This window comes from Hippocampus comes, unplaced genomic scaffold (genome assembly GCF_001891065.2).
Source record: "Hippocampus comes isolate QL1 unplaced genomic scaffold, H_comes_QL1_v1.1 scaffold246, whole genome shotgun sequence".
Taxonomy (NCBI): domain Eukaryota; kingdom Metazoa; phylum Chordata; class Actinopteri; order Syngnathiformes; family Syngnathidae; genus Hippocampus; species Hippocampus comes.
Genome location: NW_017806220.1, coordinates 660,520 through 679,178, shown reverse-complemented (window position 1 = coordinate 679,178; position 18,659 = coordinate 660,520). Strand labels below are relative to the sequence as shown.

The following is an 18,659-nucleotide window of genomic DNA, read 5'->3' as shown; positions in this document are numbered from 1 at the left end:
TACTTACGACGCGCATAAACGACGTAACGACATCTTCAGAAGACGTCTCCGTGAAATGATGATGTTGAATGATCATCTCATTACCCCAAAACATTTGTCCCTCCTCCCGCTGCTCATTTTACACTCAAATCACATCTAGAAATTAATTTGCTCACTATGTGGCTAAAATATGAAGTCCCCAAAGAAAGTTGTAGAACAAGGAATAAACCACTTACTTGGGACTAGAAACTATGTTACAATTTCCCTGGGCAGTTTTGCTTGCCCTTCAATCATTAATGAATTCATAGAAATGGATGGATAGAATTATTAGAAACAAAACATTTTCTTTGGTTTTTGACTCAGCATGAGAATCGGGATTGTTTTATTGTCTTAACTGTTTTTATCTTATTAATTTATTGGTTTTCCTGTCTTTGTTTTTATGTCTGATTTTTACTTTGAGTACAGCACTTTGTTCGCACTGCGGTTGTTTTAAAAGTGCTCTATAAATAATACAGTTGAGTTGAGTAATGTTACAACTGTTAGATTATGTCTTGCATTTTGCCTTAGGTTTGATTTTATGTGTACCCTTTTTTTTAAACAGCTGTTAAAATGCTCTCTATAAATAAAATTGAGTTGACAATGCAGGCTGATTCTCCCCGCCCCCAAACAAATTCGTGACAATTTTTTTTTAAATAAATATTGTTTAAATAACATGTTTTTCAAATTCAAAATTCTCCTAATCTTACAATGACACGAGTATCCATCCGTTAGCGTCATCCGCAGTCTGGATGGAGCATCTTCCCTCATGCATCAAGCTTAATATGCTTAGATGGAGAGCACGCGTTGTCTGGTCCTGTTGTTTCAAAATAAAGCCTCAACGTGGTTCAGAGCGCTAACGAAAAGCGTTGTGATCTGTCACAACGGATCGCTTTTGGTTCGGACTAAATTAACCTACAAGCCTGTGGACTAAATTAGTACTGTAGTCTTCTCGTTTCAACAGCTTCCAATGATTTTGGACATGTCGGCGTTTATTATTGTGAAAGAGCAAATAGTGTATTTCCGGCGTGCTCCTTCGCAGCGTCTGGCTTAGAGATGAGCAGTCGAACCTGAGCCGCTGATTCTCGCCCGTTACGGATAACGACCCACGGAGGACGGAGAGCGCATCGCCCCAGAGGTTGCTATTGTCTCACAAAGAGCATTTTGGAGTTGTATTGTGTCTCTTCGGTTGCCAGCGCTTGGACAGCTTCTTCTCTTCGTCCAGTCAGACGGAGCGGAGTCGCGCGGCGAGGTGAGGCTCGTTCCCCCGCCCTGATCTGCGCGCGCGTCTGGAGGACGGCGAACATCGGGACCAGCATCCGAGGTAGGCCCGGAGGAAAGGAGAGCAGCCGCGAGGTGCTTTCCGAGGAACCGAGGTGGGCACGGATTGACGGTTGCAACTCAACCTGGTCTTTTTTTTTTTTTTATAAATTAGGAGTGTGCGTGTTCGGATGTCGACCAGGCTCAGGACCAGCAGGACGGCCGTTGATTAACGTGCGTGTTTTGACATCATTGTCCCCCAGAAGTCCCAGAACATTCCCATCCTCACATCACCTTGTCCCATCTGTGATTCCGAGGCCCCAGTCACCCACATTTGGTGAACCCCCCTCACCCTCTCCCCGCCCCCTCCAACCATGGAGACCACCAAGCTTCCCCCGTCCAGCCCGTCCTCACCTACCAGCAGCTTCTCGGTGCCGTCAGCGGAGAAGGTGGACGGATTCGTGCGACGATCCATCCGCAGGGCGCGCCGAAGGAGGTCCCCCAGCTCGTCAAACTTCCGATACCAGAGCTCCGTGGTGGAGCTTACGCCCCTGCCCCTTCTCAAAGGTCAGTCAGTCCACACCTCCCTGAGAAAAACCAGAAGCACAGAACAATTGTTAATTGCCCAAAAGTTTCCGGTCAATTTCCTTGCAAAATTTCTGAGATGCCATATTGGAATCTTTTCATAACGACGTGGCTGCTTTCCGAATGAATCACGTCAGACGTATATGTTAAATGAGAGTCAGCATATATCTGCCACCATTTAAATGACCTCTGATGACCCGAAACGAAGTTCAGATGTCCTAGTAGAATTTTTTTTTTTTTTTTTTTTTTGCTCTCTCGAGCACAACCCAGAATGTTTTGTGCTATCAGGAACTGTTACTAAATGTTTTTTTTTTTTTTTTTTGCTCTCTTGAGCACAACCCAGAATGTTTTGTGCTATCACGAACTGTTACTAAATTGGTTTTCATCCACCCTTCATGCTTTGGGGGTTGTTTTTCTTCAGTTTAAGATGAAGGGAATTATGAACAGTTCTAAGAAGCACAAATCCTTCAGACATCTCTTCAAAAAAATGTTCAATTGACTAATATAGCTCTCATTACTGGTAGAAACACTTTTAAGATGATATATCCTGGTCTTATTAACTTTTACTTTTCAATAATATTTTATTCAACAGGATAAGCGGTACAGATAATGAATGGATGGATGTGCAATCACGTTTGGAAAACACTCGCTTGGCCAGTGTAACAATTCAGTCTCATTCACAGTACTGCAAGTGGAACACGGCTCGTACCATTTAAACACATCTAGCCACCACCTAATTAATAGCAACAAGTGAAGCACTGCTCATAAAATTGAGGTCTCTTGGTGGAAGCAAAAAGAAAAAAAAAGAATAAAAAGGCTGTCTCAAGTCACATGACAGTTTTTTTTTGTAGATTTGCCTCTCTGTACAGTGGCTATAAAAGGTCAAAACTTGTTCTAATGGCAGGTACAAAAAAATGAAACCGAGATGTATTATTTCAAACCTATAGCACACAACTGACACAAAGAAATTCCGTCGGGACGGGGAGTGTGGTTGCACAAGTGTGCACACCCTATTGTAACTGAGGATCTGGCTGTGTTCAGAATGAAGCAATCACATTAAACCTCATCTTAAATACACACCTGCCACACTGTTAAAGTGTCTCTCAGTAACCCCACATAAAGTTCAGCTGTTCTAGTAGGGCTGCCGAGAAGTCTTTTTTTTATTTTTATTTTTATTTTTATTGAATGCAAAGAGGTGATGATGTAATCAATTTACCAGTTGAGATGCAAATTAAGGCCATGGTCGGATCTCTCTCGCGAACACTTTAGCTCACGTAACATCTTTTCGACCGACGCATGCTCAAAGTACGGCGGGACAGAAGAAGGTTGAAATCTGTTTTCCAAATTGCTCTTGTTTTACATGTGATGTCATGGCGAAAAGGTCTGTAACCGTGTTCTTGTTTTTTTTTTTTTTTCCTTTACTGGTCCGCAGACGCCCCCGCCGCTGAATTCCACGACCTCTTCTGCAAGAAGCTGCAGCAGTGCTGCGTGACCTTTGACTTCCTGGACTGCGTGGCCGACCTGAACGGCAAGGAGATCAAGCGAGCGGCGCTCAATGAGCTGGTGGAGAACGTGGCCACCAGCAAAGGAGTCCTCATCGAGCCGCTCTACCCGGAGGCCATTAAGATGGTACGGCGGGAGAACGCCGCCGCTCCTCTTCTCCCTCTCTCGGCTCATTCCCGCCCTCTCGCATCTACTTTCATCTTTCATCGCAGATCTCCGAGAATATCTTCCGCTGTCTCCCGCCGTGCGAGAATCCCGAGTTTGACCCGGAGGAGGACGACCCCCCGCAGGAGGCTTCCTGGCCACATCTTCAGGTAGACGCCATCTTGTCAAACCGTGTCAGAAAAAAAGTGATCAAACTTTGCGCCTCTTTCCCAGCTGGTGTACGAATTCTTCCTGCGCTTCTTGGAAAGTCCCGATTTCAAGCCCCCCGTGGCCAAGCGCTACGTGGACCAGAAATTCGTATTCCAGGTAGTGCTTCTCTCCTGTCCTTCCCACGCGTGTCAGTGTTCCAGAAAGACAGTTAGTGGAAGCGCATGCTGTGTGTTTAGCTCCTAGAACTGTTCGATAGCGAGGACCCCAGGGAGAGGGAGTACCTCAAGACGATTTTACACCGTATGTACGGAAAACTACTTGGCCTCCGAGCCTACATCCGCAAGCAGATAAATCACATCTTCCTCAGGTACTGCCCCTGCTGCTATTTTGAAGCCCTGCTTGCAAAGAATGGCCATGATCAGAATAATCATAACGCATCATCTGTTTCCCAGGTTCATTTATGAGAGTGAGCAATTTAATGGCGTCGCAGAGCTGCTGGAGATCCTCGGCAGGTGAGCACAAAGCACTTCTTTACCCTCTGCTACCCGAGTGCTCGCATACAATGAGAAACCCCATCGACAAACGGTCTAAGGGTTTGCATCAACGTGGCGGTGTCGTCACCCTCTCCGCAACGGATATCTGAACACACACAACACATGTAGACAGACAATAAAAGAATACTCACAGGCATGTATTCTTTATCCTCGGCGAAGAACAATTATAACTGCCGCAGTAAAGAGCCGAGACAGGAGCTGAGCCTCTGCCACAGTCTATCCATATCTCTGCCTTATGCTGCCCCCGGGTGGCACACCAGAATGAGAATGAGAGGCACGACTGAAAGAGAAAGTGTGACAAAAACGATTTGTTTTGAATTATGTCATGATAGTAAAAGTATGACATTGTTATAGAGTGCTTTGATCATGAATTTTGGGGGGGTTGGTTTTTGGGGAGGATGCAACGTATTAACAGCATTTCCATTCATTTCAGTCGGAAAGATGATTTGAGTTAAGGAACAAAGTTAAACGCCAGGCTCCACCGCGCTTGATTTTGGGGGGAAATTACTCAAACAAGGGCAAGTCAATGTACCCGAAAAAAAAAAAAAACAAGTTGGAAACCAATGTAGAGGGATGAGTCACGCGAGGAGAGAGAGGCTGGCAGTCATGTTGCTACTCACAAGAGATATTTATAGCCCCGCCCACACCGGCGACGATGAATGAACGAGGACACGCAGTCGGAAAGACGGATGAGACGACGTCACGCCATCACGAAGGGGCGGAGCTCCACTCGTCATGCAACGCAAAGTTCCCTTTTGCTGTCCTGAGAGATGAATGAACATTGACCGAATTTTCATCCTGATGAGCCGGTGCTAATTTTCGCTTTTGTGTCCCCCCGCCAGCATCATCAACGGCTTCGCTCAGCCCCTGAAGGCCGAACACAAGCAGTTCCTGGTGCGGGTTCTCATCCCCCTGCACACGGCAAAGTCTCTGTCCGTCTTCCACGCGCCGGTCAGTCACGCTGCAACTCAGTTCGGATGAGTCCAAGGCAGCCCGTTCGCTGCTCGGTGGACATTCCTTCACGTGCTATTGGCTGGATCATAGTTGTTGTTTTCCCTTGTCGCGTGTGCCAATTTGCTTTTTTTGGGCGAGAACACTAGGCGGCCACTAGATGGCAGAGTCGAGTCACACACTGAAATGCATGTGTGTGCTTGGCAGGTTCGTCAGTGACACCTCATTTGACGTTTCTCCTCACAGTTCTCCTGCCCACACACACACACACACACACACACACACACACACACACACACACACACACACACACACACACATACACACACACAAACACACAGCATGCACCCATTGTTGATTCATACAGCAAACTTGTGTGGACCAGCTGACGAGCTCAGGGGGAGTTTTGCTGGCAATGCAAACAAAAGTAAGATAGTGTATGAGCGCAGGGCCTTTTAATCATGCGAGTGACTCAATAAGAAGCGCTTTGGGTATAATAGCGGTGACAATGTTGTTGCAAGGCGAGAAGTGTGTAATCTGCACGGCAGTGTCACTCCCATTCAGGAAGAGAGCAGCTCAGTTTGTTTACGGCGTTCCCACGGCGGCTTGGAATTTGGCAGAAGTGCTTACCAGGGCTAGAATTTGTTCCTGCGAACCTTTTCCTCTATTTTTCTGTTGAATTGTACCTCCCTTCATTTGATTGTGCCCCGATATGCTTTTACAGTTAGTTGTTAACAAAAATTGTTCAGAGTCGCCTCTTCCACCCATCCGTCCTTTTTCTGAACCGCTTCTCCTCACAAGGGTCGCGGGGCGCCCTGGAGCCTATTCCCGCTGTCTCCGGGCAGTGGGCTGAGGACACCCTGAACTGCTTGCCAGCCAATCGCATCTTAACACGCAAAATCCAAAATAGACAGGCTAAACGGCGCTTCTCCAGAGCTGAAATAAGCCTACGAGGCTGTGTTAAGCAGAGATTTTGATTCTTAGCCGCCATCGCCGTGTTTACATCGAAATTCTCTTTCTCTCCTTTAATGAAACTGCACTGGGTGCAAACAGACGCTTGAAAGTGCCGCCTTTTGCAAGTGCGTCTGGCTCCGTAATCCGTCGCCTAACCACGACCCCCCGGTTCCACAAAAGGCCGTCTTAGCAACGCAGTCCAAACGTCGTGTTTACCCCAAGCGATCTTAACGCCGGCTAAGACTTTGCACAATACTTGAAATAGCTTGACCCATCCTCACGTTGATTCTAATCCTGGCGCCGCTTTTTTTTTCTTCCCTTTCTCCTTTGAATTGTACAGCGTTGCGTAACTTCATCAAAAGAAAAGCAGAGGAAGCCGATCCGTACGCTTTGCTTGTTTTTGTCTAATGTTGTCGCGCACAAGCGCCGTGGCGACGGCAACCGGGCGAGGACCAAACATGCGCACACGTGCCGCACACGTTCACAGCTGTAAAAGATCTCGGCAACATTTTGCCAAAGGGACTAATGCTCGCTATTGTCGTGTGTGTGTGCGTGTGTGTGTGCGTGTGTGTGTGCGTGTGTGTGTGTGTGTGTGTGTGTGTGTGTGTGTGTGTGTGTGTGTGTATTTCTTCTATAGCTGACCTACTGTATTGTGCAGTTCATTGAGAAAGACTCCACTTGCGCTGAGCATGTAAGTTGTACTTATGTTTTACACTTTTAAAAATGAAGCTTAGGACGAGTCAATTCCAAGAGTCATCGTTGCTGGTCAAATGAGTCGACGACTCGATCTCGTTGCGGTCATCCAAGAATACAATGGATGGAAAAGGTTTACACCCCCCCTGTTCAAAAGGCCACGTTGTTGGGACACAAAAAGGACAGGTTGAAAAGTTTCCCACCATTTAATGTCACTTCTTGCTCGTATGACTCTGATTCAACCCAAATAAAGTCCAGATGTTGTCGTCGGCTTTCCTGACATTTTTTTTTTTCTTTCGAGCGTTTCATGAGCAGTGACTAGTTAGTGTTAGCACAAAACCCTCAGGCGTCTCCTCGTATGTGCTGACTCCGATTCTATGTGAGTTCATTATGAACGCAGCCGCATCCCCCGGTTATGAGAGGATATGTACAGCTGAGGGTGTGTACACTTGTGCAACAGCACACAAGACTTTCTTTTTTTTTTTTTCAACTGAGTTGTTCAGGCCACAGGTCACATTCATGGTGGAACAAGTTTCATTCGGCAATCCCGCAAAGCGGGCATTTGAACAGGGGTGTGTAGACTTTTTCTATCCACGGTACGCCCCCCCGTTGTCTCAGATCATCCGAGGGATGCTGAAATACTGGCCCAAGACGTGCACGCGGAAGGAGGTGATGTTCCTGGGCGAGATGGAGCAGATCCTGGACGCCATCGAGCCGTCCCAGTTCGTCCGAGTCCAGGAGCCGCTCTTCAAGAAGATCGCCGCCTGCGTCGCCAGTCCTCACTTCCAGGTGAACAGCTCCACCGCCTCACCTCTAGAACACACACTCATGGGGTTCACGACTACAACTACGATCGCTAGGGCTGAGCCATTACGGAAAAGTAATAATATACGTGGGACATTTTTTTATGGCCACTATATGGTGGCATTACACTGTCTTTTCTGAAGATCCTACATGCTGAATGAATGTCAGTATTTTAGGGGCACTACAATTTTTTTTTTTTTTTTTTTTAATAGACCAAACAGCGGCCCCTAACCTGAAATGTTAGAGGTGCAAGTAGAAGCTTCAGGGTCGCACGCTGTAAATTCACTTGCAAAGTAAATATTCATCCCATTCATTTTCACAATATTACTGATAAATGGGCTGAAGTGTTCCTATTGTCCGCTCTGATGACAGAGGACACCTTGTGTTGTATACTGCCTGTGTGGGTTTTCTCCGGGTACTCCGGTTTCCTCCCACATTCCAGAAACATGCATGGCAGGCTGATTGAACTCTCCAAATTGTCCCTCGGTGTGAGCGCAGATGGTTGTTCATCCCTGGCAACCAATTCAGGGTGTCCCCCGCCTACTGCCCGAAGACGGCTGGGATAGGCTCCAGCACCCCGACTCTTGTGAGGATAAAGTGGATGGGAAAATGGATGGATGGAGGGCGATTTGGGAATGGGATGCGAATGTTCTCTGAGTATGTCAATTGGCTTTTGCGTTGACTGCTAGCATGAGCTTTGGCGACGCCAAAATGAACGTAAAGCATTCCCATGTGTGCATCAGGTGGTGGAGCGAGCTTGTTATTTTTGGAACAACGAATACATCCTGAGCCTGATCGAGGAGAACTGCCAAGTGATCCTGCCGCTGGTGTTTGCCAACCTCTACACGTTCTCCAAGGAGCAATGGAACCAGTAGGTGGCGCACACATGGACGCTTATGTTTGGCTCGAAGTCGGGGCTCCCCCTAACTACACTGACCATGCAAAGGTCTCCCCCTAGACCCATCGTGGCTCTCGTCTTCGACATCCTCGAGACCTTCATGAAAATGAACGGCGAGCTGTTCGAACAGCTCGCGACGTCCTACAAGGCGGAGAAACAGAAGTGAGCCGAAGCGCCTTACGGGCCCGGCCCCGCGTGCGCTCGGAGGTCCTTGTCCTCATCTGTGTTGCTCTCCTCAGGGACGTGAGGCGGCAGAGGGAGCACGCCGAGCTCTGGCGGCGCCTGGAGGAACAGGCGGACCGCAAAAGTTACGAGAAAGGGGACCAGCCGAGCCCCGCGGCTGGCGCAGACCGGCCCGAGGCCGGGGAGAGCGCCACCTAGGCGGGCGTACGTAACAAAAGTCGCGAGGGCTCACTCCAATAGAGGTACACAAACCAATCGATATTTTGTTGTTTCGTGTCATGGAGGTGGTAGCTTCTTTTTGGTTTGATTTTATTTTTTCAAAGCGTACGCACTCCAAGGTCAAGATTGTACCTTCGTTTTTTTTTAGGAGGAGGGGGGGGCGGGGGGGACTGAGACGCGCGTCAGGACTGGCTCTTTTTCCCCACTCGGTAAATCAGAAAATGGATCCGAAAACACGCAGGCAGACAATTTCCGGGCTCGTCTCTCTCCACACGACACTTGAACGTTCAAGACGGTTCAATCAAACGTGTGTCACGTCTGCAAAAAAAAAAAGAAATAAATGTCCCCACGCTCGGATTAAAAGTGTATCTACAAGAGATGATTGACCGACAAAGATGAATTCAAGTCCTTCAAAGTTCCTTCTTCTTACTTGTTACTCGACTACTAATCTACCCTATACAGTGCCATGAAAAAGAATTTGCCCCCTTTTTGACGGCACCGTAGACAGAAACATCCTCATTCTCACTCGTACTACTGACAATGACGATGTTTTCTATATTTATAGCATTCTATCTAAATAACGTGTCCGTAGTGCGTGATGAAAGAAACACTAGTGTAGCAGATAACACGGCGAGGACGCGCAGAAATTCCACACGGTTGCCCTTAAACCACCTCGGGGGAGAACGGCTGGATGCCGGAGGCTCTTTTCTTCTTTTTCTTCGGCGGCGGGTGCTCACCGCGACACTTGAAAAGAGGGTGTGAAGGGATCCGTTTTTTTTTTTTTTTTCCTTGGGTTCATTCCAAACAAGTCGACCTCTGGCTTGAGCAACTGCACCTTCGGTGTGCTTTCGTCCATCTTACTTTAGCAATACTTTCATTCCACCTTTTGTTGGCCGTTGTTCACGTTGTCTTAAAGGTACTTTTGCCTGTCAATCAATTACATGTGAATCATTTTGCTGGACCGAACGATGTATTTATTCTGGACTCAGTGAGAAAACGCACGGTCATTTGTTTGTTTGGTTGTTTTAGAGAGAGAGAGAGAGAGAGAGAGAGAGACAGGGTTTACATTTGAATGTATAGTGAATCAAATTGATTGTCTTTTTTTGTTTTGTTTTGTTTGTTTTTACAATTTACCTGTCAGCTAAAGCCTCGGTACAATATTTTAATTTAGACACAGTGCAAAAAAAAAAAAAAAAAACCCCAGCAAGAAAGCAGGGTGTACATGATTGATGCTGCTGATTGTCTCTTTTCATCAACCCAAAATATGTAATTGTGTTACCAAATATCTTGATATATGCAGCCTTTTTTTTTAAAATACGTGTCATTATGTATGATTTATTTATTTATTTATTTTTGTAATTGTTTTTTTTTTTTCCAAAGACGTCTGACTGGATGGCGTTTTGAATGCATTACACGTAGCAGTTTCACCCTGTTTGTTTTTTGTTGTCTCCAAGAAGAAACAGCTGGGAAAAAAAAAGGTTGTTTTGGATGTGGGGAGGGGTGAAGTTGGATGTAGAACGCTTACAGTAAGTAACCTGCCATTACACTTCACTTTGACAAAACAATTTGAGTGTGTCTTGTCTTTATGAACAATGTCTGATTTATTCTTTTTGATTATTATGATTATTGAAATAAAATCCAAACGGCAACATGTTTAATCGAGCCGGGGCGATTAACATCGGCTGATGTTTGTCTTTTTCAAAATAATCATAATCGTCCAGAGTTTTGCCGATGAAACAGTAAATGCCGTTCAGTGTTGGGAGTCACTCAGAATGACGTCACGGTGTTGTCCGTCCACTCGCTGGGGATGGGGGGGAGGGTCGTCAGATTGTGCAGGTGTACCTAATCTAGTGGCCACGAGTGCAGAGATGTGGCACGCGCCGAGGTTAAGAAAATAGCATGTAGACGACTATCAGTATTTTCCAGGGAGGGAGTCTCCATTATTGCTGCCTCGGGGTCTCTCGCGTGATATTTTAATTGTAATTACGATGATGTCAGAGTGTCCGTCCGCCCTAATGACTTTCTCACACAGAAAAAAGGGAGGGGGGCGGGGGGAAGACAAACCTTCCAGCTTCCATTTCAGCTGCTCGTCGCACGAACGGAGCCACACACCCTCCGATCTCGGCAGAAGGTGAGACACCAAAGGTGAGCGAGAGCTTTTTCTTCTTCTTCGAAGTCAAACATTTACGAGTGTGACTGTCTGTTGAGAGAAACTATGTGAAGTTTAACCATGGTGGTCTTGCTTTACAAAAAAAAAAAAAAACATCGAAAAACTGTCATCATTTCTCAGTTGAGATTTCACTTTACTTTTTATTCCCCTCGTAGTGACTGAAACGGTTTTGAAAGATTGAATGACTGCAGAGTACCTTGTTGCGGCACTTCCTCGAGTGACCACCAGAGAGCAGCGTTGCTCCAGTGTAACGAGCGTGCGTTTGTTTGTCAGCATGCGCGACCTTCCTCCATCGCTCCTGCTGCCTCTGCTGCTGCTGCTGCTTCTCCTGGGCCAGCGCGCGGCCGTGATGCGCGTCGCCGAGACGACGGCGCTGCACAGCTTCCGCGGATGCGCAGTGCGAGAGTTCACCTTTGTGGCCCAGAAGCCGGGCTGCAAGGGGCTGCGGGTCACCACGGAGGCCTGCTGGGGGCGCTGTCACACCTGGGAGGTAAAAAAAGAAAACACTGCTTGCTCAACATCGCAACAAACAGCCAAAGAATAATTGAAACAAGATTTCCCACTTTTTAACGCTGGGATACAGATGCTACTTGTTAGCTCGTCTGTGGCATCAAGCTACACTGATTTATCTGAAAGAAAGCCACGTAGTTGTTTTAACTTGCTCTTCTCCAACATGGTGCTGAAAGGCAAAGTTCACAACAGGTGTTTCATCAATGAAAATTTAATTTCCTGTTTCTGTCCCCCCAACGTTTGTGCAGAGGCCAGTGCTGGATCCTCCTTATATCCACCGGCACCACCGCGTGTGCACGTACGCGGTGACCCGTTACGCGAGTGCGCGACTGCCCGGCTGCCAGCCTGGCATCTCGCCTCTCTATCACTACCCGGTGGCCGTGCAGTGTCACTGCGCCGTGTGCACCACCCTGGACAGCGAGTGTGAGAGCTTCTGATCGGGAGAGGGAGGCAGCTCATGTCCACCATGTCATCAACTTGTGTGTGATGCTCATTAAAAATCATACAAAAGAAATCTCGGTGTGTGGTTTCTGGCCTTCTTCTCCACTGCCATCGTTTGAATAAGGGAAAAAGATGTTCCCAGATGTAAATTGCTGCCAAGAGAGACGAAATGGTATGGAAGCTTGGAGCTGCCAATGTGGAGTAAAAATATTTTGACTGGTAAATACGTTCAAACGTATTCAAATAAAGGTTCGTACGTAATCGGTGGGGACATTCGAATTTACCCGGCTAAAGAACACAAACGTACATTTTTCCCAGAATGCCACGGGGGTATTGACTTGCGCATGCGCAAGAAAAAATAAAATAAAACAAACGAAAAAAGAACAATGCTATTTTTTTAGCATTTGGCCTGTATTCAAAAATTAAATAACTAAAGATTGTTCAAAGATTGTTAATTTTATGGCTTAAATATATCTTCAGTGCTTGATTTACATTTTTCGCAGAATGCCATGGGAAAATGCTACGTTTGTAATAACCTTGCCTTCAAGAACTTTCGAATGTATTAGCAAGTCCGTTTGAGTGTATTTAAGCAAGTTTGAACATATTTGCGAGTATGTTTGAACGTATTTAGGTACGTTGTAACATATTGGCAAGTACGTTTGAATGTATTTGCCAGTCAAAATAATTTTACTCCACACTTCCGTTATATAGAAAGGCACCCCTAAATTACATTTCTAAAAGTTAAGGTGATTTAAAAAAATAGACTTGGCTAAAAATTTGACATTCACATTGTGTGTGTGTGTGTGTGTGTGTGTGTGTGTGTGTGTGTGTGTGTGAGTGTGTGTGTGTGTGAGCGAGCGTGTGGTCACAAGATCGCCGAAAGACTGGCTTTGCTAGTTGTGCATCATTGGAATGAAAGAAAAAACAAATACCAATGTCCACAATTTCAAAGGCTTTATTTTTAATTCACACAGTGTAAAAAATATTCAATATTTCTATCTTTCCTTTAAAGTCATTCCGAGCACTCTTTGGTTCCAACAATAGATATAATTTACCCCCCAAAAAATCATGACAATCAAACAAATAAATATTTGGTGCTTTTACATTCTTTTGTCTTTCTGTTTCTGGTTAGTGTTTATTGTAAAACGTGGAATCCTTTTTTTTTTTTTTTTTTCAACATGATTTGCTCTTGTCATAATGATTTGATATGTCATTTCTGTCATGCAGCAGTCAACTGTAATGTGAGCTCCAATCCTGGTTTTCGGTCAGTAGCGGGACGTGCGGCACATGTCGCAGCGACACGCCTTGGCCGTCAGGATCTCCAACTCGTCGTGGTGACGGCCCCCAGGACACTCCAGCCGTACTTTGACCTGGCCGACCAGAGGTGGTGTTGTTGAGCGGATGGAGCCCGATGACCGAGAACCCGCCCCTCGCCTCGCTGCTCCCTCCCCCTCCTCCTCACCTTTGCCTCCTTGGCGATGGTGCAGCATCGCGACGCCGACGTGATGTTGTGCGTGAAGTTCGAGGCCACCAGCACCGAGTACCTGGACGGGAAGGCGCTGGACTCGCAGTAGCCCACGCAGGCGTGCGCAAGGTGGGTGCCCCGACACGTGCCTCGCTGGTCGCTGCGGATGCTCACGTTGAAAGCTGAAATGCACAAATGGCTCGCTGAGCGATAACTGACATGGAAAAGGTCAAATCTGAGATCGTTCGACTGCGCGGCGTGACGTATTTTTCGCGCCGGCTGTGCGGTTCGGGACTCACGGTGCAAGTGACAGCCCGGGCTGAGGGTGACATTCTCGTCACTGCGACCGACGGGAGAGAAGAGCAGCAGTGACATGGCTGGCAGCACCAGCAAGCAGACGTTGACCCTCATCGGTTGCGACATCTGGGACAAAAGAAAGAAAACATATGTGGATGCGGATACAGCACACCCTTGCTCTTAAAAATGTTTAGAATAGCCGATATGAATAGTTTGAACCATAAAAATCCCCAAATACTTCAATGTAATTTCAAACTCCATTGACATGACCCTATATACCTTGAGATGCGGCAAAGACTCTCTTTTACGACCCAGGCTAAAGTTAGCTCCACCCCGACCTACAAAGATGTTTGTGTATCGCTTCAACATGCTTTTCGGACACCAATTAATTATGGCTGGCTCGTGGACAGCTCAACGAAGAAATGAGATGCTTTCACAGGGTGCCTGCTAGGGACCAAAAATAATGGGACAAATCAAACAAAACAAACATTCACTTCTCGACCTTCGCAATCTATTACGTACGTCACCGGACGTGTAATTTCATGCCGGGTGATGCTCCGCCGAGCATCGACTGCCACTGTCTTCAGTTCATTCTTGTATCCCGGGCCATTTTTCCTTCGGTTTTGTCTTCAGCAAGTGAAATGCAATCAAAATCGTCTCAGTCCGATTCAAGGTCAAGTGAATGACTTTTGGGCTATTGCATGACATCGCACTTCTTTCCCGGTTGCTTTCGCGGTGCGCTTCAGGTCATTTGTCCATCTGCACTGTGAAGCGCCAGTCCGGTGAGTTCTGAAGCATTTGGCCGAATATGAGCAGATCATTTTGCCCAAAATGCTTTACAACTGGCAGTTAGGCCATTTGATGAAAATTATTGTTTTCGATTCCAGGACAAAGTGTTTTTCTTTTTAATGAAGGCTTTAACTCGATGTTAGTGATCAACTACGGCGCATTCTGACCGGTCAGTGTATTTGTATTTTCCATGCCAGTGTAGCACATGGCGACTCTATTTTGTGCTACCGTGACTTGAAGGTTTAATTTACTCTCTGAGTAAACAGTGACACAAAGAAAATGTGAGTGATAGAATTTCAGAATCATTGTCGACACACACACACAGATGGAATTTAAACAAGTCATGCTTTCCCAGTAATTTGCTCAGCCTGCCCTTTGCCATTTTGTTTCCTTACAAGGGGAGCACAGGGAACCCCCATTTGACACTCCAGCTAAATGGTCCTGACTGCGCGCGCGCGTGCGCGCACGTGCGCGTGTGTGTGTGTGTGTGTGTGTGTGTGTGTGAGGCGTAATTAACCCGATGTCAACTGGTTGGAATGGTGGGAGGGAGGTAGGGGGTCCCGAGTTTTTTCCTCTAAAGGGTTTCCATGCCTGGGGTTTGTATTGAGAAGCATGTTCACATTGTTGTTGTTTTTGTTGCAAGTTGTGTGTGTGTGTGTGTGTGTGTGTGTGTGTGTGTGTGTGTTCATTGTATCGTTCCAATCGTCATCGCGTGTAATCTGAATTAAATGACCCTGAAATGAAAATTCATTTTAGATGACGTGAAAACACGCAAGTACAACCAAACCTGAATTAACAAAAAAAAAAATCTTGACAAAAACTGGAGAACATTTTAAAAATAAAATTCATTTGTACAAATTTTTATACGTTTTCTTTTTGGGGAAAAACAAACAAACAAAAAAAAACAATCTTATAGATTTTTGTGAAGCAAGGATACGAGTAACCTTTGTGACAAACTGCCTAACACCATTTTCAAATTAGCCCTTGAAAAAAATTGAAATGCTTGTCAGTTCTTGACATGTACACAATATTCTTCTGCGGATACAAGTGGATTAAATGCAAATGTCTTACCTGGAGAGAGGAGAGCACTTGCTGAGCCGACAGCAGTTGACAGGTGTGTTGGCGTGTGTGTGTGCGTGCGTGCGTGTTTGCGTGTGCGGTGAGGCTCATGCAGCGATGCCAGGAGCAGGTACGAGTCGAGGCCAATTATAGCTGGGAACACGCCCACAATTGCAGCTCTCCTTTTGCCATACAGGTCCCCCTTTACTCTTCTCCTTCCAGAGTCGACAGTTTTCCCCCCCAAAATATCCTTTCCTCCTCTTTCTCCTCCTGCGGCGGCGTGTTAGCATGTAAGCCAGGGTGCCACCTCCCCGACGCACTTTAAAACCTTTACGGAGCGGGTGGAGGGGATGTGGTGGTGGTGGTGGAGGGGGGTGGGGGGGTCTCTGTGACACAGAGGAAAACTAGATTAGGTTTTCCATCAATGCATTGGCACCATAGACACACACACACACAGACACACACGCACGTGCATGCAGTCACGCAGCATGTTAGCTTCAGACTGAGATTTTTTTGAGAATTAAAACAGCAGGTGCTAAACGAAGCGTTGGCCCACGCAAACAGATTGCCTGAGCTGTTGGCAACAGGTGTTGAAGTGGCGGAGACCGCGCTGCCGTATTTGGATGGCGCCAAAGGTTTTCGCTGGCATTTGGGAGCGCACGGGTGCAAAATATGTTGGAAGGGATTGAATCGGGGGCGGCCCGCTGGGCCATTGGTTAGCGTGTTGACCTCACAGTGCAGAGGTCGTGGGTTCGATTGCTCTGGCCTTCTTGTGTGGAGTTTGCATGTTCTCCCCATGCCTGCGTGGGTTTTCTCCGGGTATTCCGGTTTCCTCCCACATTCCAAAAACATGCATGGCACGCTGTTTGAACACTCTAAATTGTCCTGAAGTGTGAGCGTGAATGGTAGTTCGTTTCTGCGTGCCCTGCGATTGGCTGGCAACCGGTTCAGGGTGTCCCTCGCCTACTGCCCAAAGATGGCCGGGATAGGCTCCAACACCCCCCATGACCCCTGTGAGGATAAAGCGGATTGGAAAATGGATGGATGGATGGGATTGAAACAGAAGTGTATCGTGAGCTAATTTAGCATATTTTGTTGTTTGGTTTAAAAAAATGTAAGAGCTGAATATTATTATTTCCCTTCTGTTCAATACAAGCGCAATCTAACTCAATAAAAGAGGGAAGCAATCTTGGGTATTTTTAATTTTTTTTTCTTAAATTGGCACTTGTGATCATCAGCATTTTTTTTTCCCCATGATGACATTTGGGTTAGACTAACCCTCCTCGAGTTGGTGGAGGGCTCGTGTCGCTTTCGATTCAGCATTCTAAATAATAAACCTGGAATAACACTGGTCAACAGCATATTTCAATGAGATGCCGTTACACCTCCTTGTCTGTCTTTACTTTTTTCGAGCATTAACTTTTTTTTGTTTTGAAGTCTGACCTATCGTAGAAAGGAACTTTCCTGTACGACTGACAGCCTCCACAAGTCTGACCTATAAAAGCTTGCATAAGACAAATTTTTACCATGCATTGCAATTCACAGTTATGAAGTTTCTGGAAAGGAAAAAAAAAAAAACCTGAATCCTGAATTCATAAATTTCCCTAAATATATTACATATGATATTTGCATAATTTTATTTTTATTATTAGGAAAACCTAATGTGCTAGAGGAAAAAAATGAGGGCAGATTTGGAATCAGCTCCCAAAAATAATAAGACAGAAAAGTTTACTCACCTCTCTGAATAACAAAAAAATGCCAAAAATTGTTGAACGATGTCATTTTAAATAATTCTTAAAGACACATGCCTCCACAGCACAAAAAAAAAGATGAAATGAAAATTGTAACGTTAACAGAGAAGAAATCAGAAAGATTTCATCACTGTGGTGATGTTTTCCAAATCACACACACACACACACACACACACACACACACACACACACACACACACACAGACACACACACACACACAGCAGGAAAACATAGTGATCACCTTATGGCCCCCGCCACCCCACACATTCCCAATCTGGCTATGTCAATGGAAAAGTGGAATTTGTGACATCATCATCATCCAAACCCCCCAATTACACACACACACACACTCACACGCGCACACACACAATTATTGTGGTGACAGTTAGTTGCACAGACGGAACACAAGTGAATGGCCTCCTCAGATTAGACGTGGGGGACCTTTCCTCCCACCCCCACACCACCCGACGCCCCCCCCACCCCAACATAGGGACACCCAGTTCATACGGATACGCGCAAACACTTTGGTGTGACTCAGCGAGGCTGACTGATGTTTGTATTAATTCATAGCACCCTTGTTGCCGTGGTTACCATGGCGTCTCCTGTCATTACGGTTACTTTCAGGCGCGCGTGCGGGTGTTACATTGTACGAATTGTATTCGAGTGTTTTGGATGTGTTATTCTGGGCTGTGTGATAATGTGAGGGGAGGATGAGGCAAAGTTTCCCTTCGCCCAAGTCCCTGCCGCCCCCCCAACACATTGACCCATTTACCCCCCCCCACCCCATATATACGTACATACATGTACATATTCACACACGTGCACCGCCGATAAAACCATCCATGACACAATCGCCTTATTTTGCCGTGTCTGCCGCCATTGTGCGCAAGCGCGTGTGCCAAAAATCGTGACAAAGCCTCGGAGTGACACGCACACCCTTGGAGGTGGAACACGTCACTAATTTAGATTGACGGAAGGAAAGTGGAGTTTTCCATATGGCGACACTCGCTGCAGATTAGGCACACACACACACACACACACACATACACATACACACACACACCATCAAGTGGAAACATGAAGCGAGCGGCCATGATGTCCATCAATTAGCAGAATAAAGCCTTGGAATGTGTTCCACTCACGTCTAATCCGTGAACTCTTCCCTCTCATAAAATGCAATATTTGACAAGAAAGAGAGTAAATCCGTCCTGGCGGGGGATTATCTCTGTCATCGTCCATTTT

The 18,659-nt window shown here is 46.3% G+C and overlaps 3 protein-coding genes across 7 annotated transcripts; 2 read left to right on the top strand and 1 right to left on the bottom strand.

Moving 5' to 3' along the window:
* Positions 1-1,056: 1,056 nt before the first annotated feature.
* Positions 1,057-10,242, top strand: ppp2r5b (protein phosphatase 2, regulatory subunit B', beta). 3 transcript variants are annotated; one of them, XM_019856019.1, is made up of 14 exons: positions 1,057-1,153; positions 1,241-1,339; positions 1,451-1,842; positions 3,293-3,489; positions 3,576-3,677; positions 3,742-3,834; positions 3,915-4,045; positions 4,131-4,190; positions 5,075-5,183; positions 6,775-6,828; positions 7,449-7,619; positions 8,378-8,505; positions 8,581-8,694; positions 8,772-10,242. In XM_019856019.1, the coding sequence occupies exons 3-14, from the start codon at positions 1,650-1,652 to the stop codon at positions 8,911-8,913; spliced, it is 1,494 nt and encodes a 497-aa protein (XP_019711578.1). In that variant the 5' UTR covers positions 1,057-1,153; positions 1,241-1,339; positions 1,451-1,649; the 3' UTR covers positions 8,914-10,242. The 3 variants fall into 3 exon arrangements, with proteins under 3 accessions (XP_019711578.1, XP_019711580.1, XP_019711579.1); XM_019856020.1 differs by having other exon boundaries at positions 1,058-1,153; positions 1,245-1,339; XM_019856021.1 differs by having other exon boundaries at positions 1,057-1,339; positions 8,593-8,694.
* A 317-nt stretch (positions 10,243-10,559) lies between these two features.
* Positions 10,560-12,128, top strand: gphb5 (glycoprotein hormone subunit beta 5). 2 transcript variants are annotated; one of them, XM_019856030.1, is made up of 3 exons: positions 10,560-11,079; positions 11,378-11,594; positions 11,863-12,128. In XM_019856030.1, the coding sequence occupies exons 2-3, from the start codon at positions 11,379-11,381 to the stop codon at positions 12,049-12,051; spliced, it is 405 nt and encodes a 134-aa protein (XP_019711589.1). In that variant the 5' UTR covers positions 10,560-11,079; position 11,378; the 3' UTR covers positions 12,052-12,128. The 2 variants fall into 2 exon arrangements, with proteins under 2 accessions (XP_019711589.1, XP_019711588.1); XM_019856029.1 differs by lacking the exon at positions 10,560-11,079 and having other exon boundaries at positions 11,118-11,594.
* An 869-nt stretch (positions 12,129-12,997) lies between these two features.
* Positions 12,998-16,023, bottom strand: gpha2 (glycoprotein hormone subunit alpha 2). 2 transcript variants are annotated; one of them, XM_019856028.1, is made up of 4 exons: positions 15,678-16,023; positions 13,820-13,943; positions 13,518-13,702; positions 12,998-13,425 (listed from the first exon to the last, which is right to left on the bottom strand). In XM_019856028.1, the coding sequence occupies exons 1-4, from the start codon at positions 15,774-15,776 to the stop codon at positions 13,321-13,323; spliced, it is 513 nt and encodes a 170-aa protein (XP_019711587.1). In that variant the 5' UTR covers positions 15,777-16,023; the 3' UTR covers positions 12,998-13,320. The 2 variants fall into 2 exon arrangements, with proteins under 2 accessions (XP_019711587.1, XP_019711586.1); XM_019856027.1 differs by having other exon boundaries at positions 13,518-13,943.
* Between the last annotated feature and the right edge of the window lie 2,636 nt (positions 16,024-18,659).